This window comes from Physeter macrocephalus, chromosome 6 (assembly GCF_002837175.3).
Source record: "Physeter macrocephalus isolate SW-GA chromosome 6, ASM283717v5, whole genome shotgun sequence".
Classification (NCBI taxonomy): Eukaryota; Metazoa; Chordata; class Mammalia; order Artiodactyla; family Physeteridae; genus Physeter; species Physeter macrocephalus.
In genome coordinates this window covers 45,103,263-45,111,416 of record NC_041219.1, presented here as the reverse complement: position 1 = coordinate 45,111,416, position 8,154 = coordinate 45,103,263, and the positions used below count along the sequence as shown (strand labels likewise).

Here is an 8,154-nt window from a genome sequence, read left to right as displayed (position 1 = left end):
CTTCCCTGGTGGTGCAGTGGTTAAGAATCCGCCTGCCAATGCAGGGGACACGGGTTCGAGCCCTGGTCCGGGAAGATCCCATATGCCACGGAGCAACTAAGCCCGTGCGCCACAACTACTGAGCCTGCGAGCCACAAGTACTGAGCCTGTGTGCTGCAACTACTGAAGCCCACACACCTAGAGCCCGTGCTCCGCAACAAGAGAAGCCACCGCAGTGAGAAGCCCGTGCACCGCAACGAAGAGGAGCTCCTGCTCGACGCAACTAAGGAAAGCCTGCGTGCAGAAACGAAGACCCAGTGCAGCCATAAAAAAATAAATAAATTTATTTAAAAAAAAAAAAAAGATTTTTATTTCATGTGGACCGTGTTTAAAGTCTTTACTGAAGACTTTAGAGTCTTTGTTACAATATTGCTTCTGTTTTGTTTTGGTGTTTTGGCCGTGAGGCATGTGGGACCTTAGCTCCCAGACCAGGGATCAAACCCGCACACCCTGCATTGGAAGGTGAAGTTTTAACCATTGGACCACCAGGGAAGAACCTGGATTCGTCTTATTTTTTTTTTTAAATAAATTTATTTATTTTTGGCTGAGTTGGGTCTTTGTTGCTGTGCGCGGGCTTTCTCTAGTTGCAGTGAGCAGGGGATACTCTTCGTTGCGGTGCACGGGCTTCTCATTGCAGTGGCTTCTCTTGTTGCGGAGCACGGGCTCTAGGCGTGCAGGTTTCAGCAGTTGTGGCTCGCAGGCTCTAGAGCACAGCCTCCGTAGTTGTGGCTCATGGGCTTAGTTGCTCCGCGGCATGTGGGATCTTCCCGGACCAGGGCTCAAACCCGTGTCCCCTGCATTGGCAGGCGGATTCTTGACCACTGCGCCACCAGGGAAGCCCCTGGACTTGGATTTTTAAAGTAGCCTCCTAACTTGTTCTGATCAGCTCCCTGTCCCCTTACAACTGATTCTCCAAATTGGTGCAGGGTGTTTTAGTGTGCACATCTGATTAGGTCACAGCCTGCTAAAAAACAGTCAATGGCTGACTTCCGAATGAGTTCACATGTTTTATTCCCATAAACCCTGGATTATGCACACACCCCAGAGACCTAGCTTTAACTCTGATCATTTCCTCTCAAGAAATTCCAGCAGAATACAAGCAAACTAGAGTCATGAATCTGCTTTTGAATATTAATAAGTAGATACACAAAGCAGAAAATCATGTGCATGCTGGTACCTTATTAGTAACTACAAATTACTCCTGACCCATCTCATAACTAATTAAGATGTTGCTGTGTCAAGACACCACACCTGACATCCCCCTGCCTTCAGAACAGTATCTTTGGGACTCCTCTAGAGGTCCAGGGGTTAGGACTTTGCCTTCAATGCGGGGGGTGCGGGTTCCATCCCCGGTCGGGGGGCTGGGATCCCACATGCCTCACAGCCAAAAATAAACCCACAAAAAACATAAGCAATATTGTAACAAGTTCAATAAATACTTAAAAAAAAAAGAAAGAGCAACATCTAAACTTCTTTTCAGGGCCTAGAAGGCCCTTCATAAACTGGCTACTACCCAAGAGCATGTCCGACCTCATCTCTTGCCACAGACTTCATTCTCCAGGGCTACCCGACTATTAGTAACTCCCCCAACTCTTCTTTCTCCTGCTCTGTGCCTTTACACGTGCTCCCAATCTTGTCTCAAGGGTTAAAAAATGCCTAGATTTCTTAAGTCTAAAGCATCACCTCTGTGAAGCTTCCCTCAACTCCTCCACCACCCCTCCCTCCGCTTTGCCCCCACAAGGATTACTCTGTATATATTTTGTTTTTTTGTTTTTTCCGGTACGCGGGCCTCTCACTGCTGTGGCCTCCCCCGTTGCAGAGCACAGGCTCCGGATGCGCAGGCCCAGCGGCCACGGCTCACGGGCCCAGCCGCTCCGCGGCATGTGGGATCCTCCCAGACCGGGGCGCGAACCCGGTTCCCCTGCATCGGCAGGCGGACGCGCAACCACTGCGCCACCAGGGAAGCCCTATATTTTGATTCTAACACGTATCACACTGTTCCTTCTACGTTCTTGCCTCCCTATTAGACTCCAGGCTCCTCAGGGACAAGGAGGGAATACAGAGATGCTCATGAAGTCCTGCTGCTTCCAGGCCCCTCTTGGTCCTCTCACAACTTGCTGTATGTGACACCCCCGTTCCACTGACCGGTTGGCACTATCATCCAGTGTGCGTTCAAACCACTGCACAGATGCCGTCTGCAGCGGGTCCATGACAAGGGTCATTAGGTGACGGGCCAGGCTGCAGCACCGCTCTGAGCGCATAGGGTTCCGCTTGTACGGCATTGCACTGGAGCCTGTCCGTGTAAAGGAGAAGAAGCAAAGGCAGCAAGACCTCAGGGGACAGTGGACGGCCGAGCATGCTCCTGGCGGAGCTGCTTACACACGCCCGCGGACCTCCTGGCATCTCGCGGTGTTCCCAGGTCTCCTCCACACAACACTCACCAATCTGCTGTTTTTCAAAGGGTTCCTCCAGTTCCTTGAGGCTTGCCAGGAGTCGTATGTCAGTACAAATCTGGGGAAAAGCGGGGGCACAGGCATCAGCCACACTCTTAGTATGTGGGGTCTGGGGCAGGGACTGGACTGATGGAGGAGGTGAGCTCTTTGGGAGCCCGCCGAGCTGAAGCTCAGCATGTCCTCCCCGAGGGAGACTCCTCTCAGCTCCTGAAGAGCGGGCATTCGGGGAGCATGGGAATGTTCTGGTGAAACACTGCGTAGGATTATCACGGACAGACAATGGCAAGATGAACTTAATGAGAACACGGAAACTAGTCCTTCCTTTTAACACACCTTAACTTAAGAGGTTTCACTGACAGGCCCCAAATTGCTATGAGTGATATCTGACATCTCTCAAAAGCCACAGTGAAGTCGAAGTGAGGCTGGGCGGGTCTGTCTGTGGCGTCCAACACTCCCATTGCTACCACGACTCACCTTGTGCACCGATGCCCCCAAGCCGGCCAGCACGGACAGCACCTCAATATCTATCTTTCGTGTATAGGTCTGCCCTGTGATGATGAAAGCCCTAGTAATGAATAGAAAAGAGCCTCACGTGAAAATATTCCAAAATGTGACTGTGTCAAACAAATGAGCAAAAACAGACTGAGCGAAAGCTTGGCACCACTGGAGCGCTAAGTCACACTGAGCCCAGGACCTCGCTGATATGTGGCTCCAGGAACAAACTGCTCTTCCACCCTTTTTACTGATAACCCAGACAGACGCCCTGACCCGAGGAGGAAACACGGTCCAGCAAGCCTCTGTCCTGCTGCAGTCCAATGAAGTGCCTGAAACAAGGAGCCGTGGGGGAGCCTGTAGCCCTCGATGCAAATAGCCAGACTGAGACCAACCCATCGGAGGTCCTCAGTAAAAAGCGAAACAGCAACAACATGGGTAAGGCTATTCTACTGAACTCAGAACTAAATAGCTTCCTTTTTTCTTACAAATTATAAGAAATATAATAGAATCTAGACTATAAGAATAAAACCCAGGCTAGAGATGGAAGGAAATGGGTGGAAGGACAGAGAAAGAAAAAAATAAAAAAACAACAAAAAATTTAAGGTCAAATCTAGAGGAATACTATCTTTCATTACTTAACAAGGAGGCCAATACTTTTCCCACTTACCTACCTCTTAAATCCTGCCTTTTCTGTCACCATCTTGTCAAGCTGCTCTACCTTGGAAAGAAAAGACATCCCTATAGAAATTCAGGTGTGTCTAGTATGAGAATATCTTGACAAGTCATCCGGCCCAGGTTTTGGCCTTCACTACCCGCTTCCAGTCCAGACTCCACCCATTCCAGGTTCAATCGCTTCTACCATCCTGGAGGTCAGCTTTGTCTCTGGTGCTCCTACAGGTGAGTTTGTATCACCCAGGTCACTTTCAGAATACCTTTTGGTCATCTCCCTCGAAGAGCTGCAGGAAGCTGGCCTGGGTGCCAGTGGTGCCCTTCACTCCTCGGAAGCGCAGGTCATCTCGGACACGCTTCAAGTTCTGGAGATCCATGCAAAGATCCTGAATCCAAAGACAGCAACGTTTCCCAACTGTGGTCAGCTGAGCAGGCCTGAAAACAACCCAAAGAGAACACAGAGAGGTCTCAAACCAGTGACTTATTTCATAAAACCTTCATTGCTTCTTCTAATAATCACTGCTACCTCTGGGAAGGGCAAGAATTAAAGTAAGAGACAGAGAAACCAGTGAAGACAAAACAAGAGCTAAAAAGTTTAAGCAAATAAGTTACGCAAATTCAATGTCATTTATAAATATTCAAAGGTTATAAAACTAAAGGGCTACTAGCATAGTTCTTTCTTCAGCATCAAGAGGCACTATAAGGGCAGAGACAATGTCTGTTTTGTTTGTCCCCAGGCCTTGGCAAGAAATATACACGTAACAAACATTTGCCAAGCATCTAATGTGTTCTTGGTATTGGAAATACAACAAAGAACAAAACAGACAAGTGGAGCTCATATGGTCATGTAAACAAGTAAACAAACAAGATAATTTGTTCATTTTTAAAATGCTATCAAAAAATAAAACAAGGATGACGATGCTGGAGATTGTGACTCTAGACTGACAGTAAAGAAAGGGCTCTGTAAAGAGTCCAGATCCGACTAAGAGGGACTTCCTTGGTGGCACAGTGGTTACGACTCTGCCTGCCAATGCAGGGGACATGGGTTCGAGCCCTGGTCCGGGAGGATCCCACACGCCACGGAGCAACTAAGCCTGTGTGCCACTACCGAGCCTGGGCTCTAGAGCTCACAAGCCACAACTACTGAGCCCATGTACCTACTGAAGCCCACAGGCCTACAGCCCGTGCTCCACAGAGAGAGAAGCCACCGCAATGAGAAGCCCGCACATCGCAACGAAGAGTAGCCCCTGCTCGCTGCAACTAGAGAAAGCCCGCATGCAGCAACAAAGACCCAACACAGCCAAAAATAAATAAAATAAAATAAATTAATTAAAAAAAAAGAGATCCAATGAAGAGCCAGCCAAACTGGAGAATAACCCCAAAACACACACAACCACAGGACTCTTAACATAATAGCTAATGGCTTTGTCTTCAGTCTGAGGTCTAAATCAATCTATTGCAGGTCTGTTTATAACATAAAACATAATTATGAGTAAACTGCAATAAAGTCAGAGTTCTACTAGATGACCTAGCCTACTCCATATGGAATTTCTCTTCTATTAGGATAATGATACTGACAGCTGGCGACATCAAGGCACCCCATTAGGAATGTCTACAGCATACACATCAAAAGTTAGGACACATATTCCCCAATCAATCTTATGGTAGTTTTCCTTGTTAACTTCTGCTACTAGATTATTGGTACAAGCAAAGAAAAAATACATTTGCATGGACCTATTCATAGGAGCATTATACATAATAGCAACAGAGTGGAAACAAGCCAAATGTCCAGAAACTGGTGAAGAGATAATGTAAAAATAAATTAAGTACTGACACATGCTACATGGATGAACACTGAAAACACTATGGTAAGTGAAAAGAAGCCAGTCACAAGAAGATGAATATTATATGATTCGACTTGAACGAAGTGTCTAAAAGAGGCAAATCCATAGACAGAAAACAGATTTGTGGTTGCCAGGAGCTAGGGAATGGGGGAATGGGAGGGAATGCTAATGGGTACAGGTCTTTTGTGGGGGTGATGGAAATATTCTGAAATTATATACTGGTAATGACTGCATGAACTCTGTAAATATACAAAAAACCACTGAACTGTATACTTCAAACGGGTGAATTTTATGGTATGTCAGTGATATCTCAATAAAGCTGTTTCTTTTCAATTGCAGGGACTCACCCATTCTGAGGTCGTATCTACGCATCAATACCATTTTCTGAGTTTCTAACGGCTGCTAACTGTGGCAGCAGGTACCTCTCATTAAACCATCCCCAGAGGAATACTGGAATGCCTGCATTCCCTGAGCACTCTCCAAAAGATGCAGGAGAAGAGGAGCTGCAGCACAGGTGATACTAGGTGCGTATGGAGCCAGCACAGAACGCAACATTTGTCATGGCCCAGCCATACATACTGAGCACTGACTCCTTCACAGGAACAAATCCTTCTGGTTTCTGCTGCTGATAACGAAGGCTCTAATTTTAAGGAAGATTAAACTCAATAGGCTTTCCTAAGTTACAGAGGATGATACCCTTGTTGCCATAGCAACACCCCATTAAAACATAAGGCAGGGCTTCCCTGGTGGCACAGAGGTTAAGAATCCGCCTGCCAATGCAGGGGACACGGGTGTGAGCCCTGGCCTGGGCAGATCCCACATGCCGCGGAGCAACTACGCCTGTGCGCCTCAACTACTGAGCGTGCGCTCTAGGGCCCGCGAGTCGCAACTACTGAAGCCTGCGCGCCTAGAGCCCATGCTCCGCAACAAGAGAAGCCACCGCAATGAGAAGCCCGTGCACCACAATGAAGAGTAGCCTCCACTCGCCGCAACTAGAAAGCCTGCACGCAGCAACAAAGACCCAACACAGCCAAAAATAAAATAAACAAATAAATTAAACAAAACAAAAGGCAGATGCTAATACACCACTACTCAAGTATCATCACTTGAAACCTGCTACTAGCATTTCAAAAATGACATCATTGGCTTTAAAACAGGGTTTTATTCAGTAATCATAAAAATACTTGCACATTCAAAAAATAAAAAAATATAGTATGGAAAAAATATTAGTTACCCTATTATCTCATAAACCAGAGTAATCAGTATATAAATCTTGGTGTACTTCCTTCCAATCTTTGTACAATTTATATGCTGTCTCTTCCCCACAACATTAACCTAAGTGCATTCCCATGTCTTATTAGTCTTACCAGCATCATTTTGCTGGTTGTATATTATTCCAACCTGTGGATATACTACATTCTATACCTTATTTAATTATTTTCATATTCTTAGACATTTAGATTGTTTCCAGTGTTTACCATCATAAATAATATTTTAACAAAGATCTTTGTACATATAGCTTTTCCCATAATTTGGATGACTTGCGTTAAATTCTCAAGAATGGAGTCACTGAATCAAGAATACTTTCTTGAGAGGCAGAGTGGAAACAGACCCAAGAAGGGAGCCATCAGAGGCTCCCCCTTCCTGGGGCCTAAACTGGGAGAGCCCCTCCTTCCCTCCTGCTCACACCGCAGGAAGGTACCCATCTAAAACTCTGGTCCTTCATAGTTACCCCAACTAGTTGTCTACTGTCCTGACCTGCAAAACCATCTGGGCTGACTCTACTAACCAGCATTGGATTCCTGGAGTGGGAAAGGAGGGATCAGGCCCTGTGACCTAAACAGGATCTGCTCTCCAACCTCCTCCTTGCCCCTAAAAGATCTCCCTGTAGGCAAAGGAGATATCAGAAGTGTTAGATTATTAAATTAAGGCAAAAAAAAAAAAATACTTTCTGTATACATATTTTCCAATGAAATGAACCACAAGATTTACTCTCTAAGCAGTATAGCTTTTAAGGTAGGTATAAGGTTCATTCCTCACAGGCACCCCAAGTGCTTATGTTTTGAGATTTCTCACCTCCAGGTTACCATGGAGAAGGGAGAACTGAAGGAATAAATGGAAGCTGGATGCGCATAAACAAGCCCAATTCCCAAGAGGTAACCCTCTCACTTACTGGAAATGTGTGAAACCTAAGGTGGGAAGATCAGCTCGTTCCTTGGCAAAGTCGGCAAGCCGGGAGATCACCCTGGCAAGCTGCAAGGAAGACCATGTGCGAGAAAGAGTGAATTCAGGCTGAGCACTTGCATACACAGGAGCTAAACTTGCAGACAATTTCATATACAATTACACCTCCAGCTCATGGAAGGCAGAGGCCATGTTTTTTCATCTTTGTATCTTAAAGTGCCTTGAAGAGTTCATACCAACCAACATTCAAAAACTGAGCTGACTACCTAAAATGTCACGAATTATTTCTGCACAGTTTTAACACCACTGGCACGTTCATGAAGAAAAACAGGACAAAATCATAAATCTGACCCACATATTCCAGCCACGTGCTGCTGGTTACACTTTCTTCACTTAAAAGGCTATGCTTTAAAAAGCATTAACTGGGCTTCCCCGGTGGCGCAGTGGTTGAGAGTCCGCCTGCCGATGCA

At 46.2% G+C, this 8,154-nt stretch overlaps 1 protein-coding gene across 8 annotated transcripts in view; it reads right to left on the bottom strand.

Annotated features, from left to right (window-relative positions):
• ADSL (adenylosuccinate lyase) overlaps positions 1-8,154 on the bottom strand; it is a 19,171-nt gene that overhangs the window by 3,974 nt on the left and 7,043 nt on the right. For all 8 annotated transcript variants that reach the window (XM_024127357.3, XM_028490638.2, XM_028490637.2 and 5 more), the window contains 6 exons: positions 7,674-7,753; positions 3,920-4,091; positions 3,659-3,705; positions 2,967-3,057; positions 2,481-2,550; positions 2,185-2,332 (listed from right to left, as the gene is read on the bottom strand). In XM_024127357.3, coding sequence (XP_023983125.1) covers positions 2,185-2,332; positions 2,481-2,550; positions 2,967-3,057; positions 3,659-3,705; positions 3,920-4,091; positions 7,674-7,753 — 608 coding nt within the window. The remainder of the gene's footprint in view (positions 1-2,184; positions 2,333-2,480; positions 2,551-2,966; positions 3,058-3,658; positions 3,706-3,919; positions 4,092-7,673; positions 7,754-8,154) is intronic.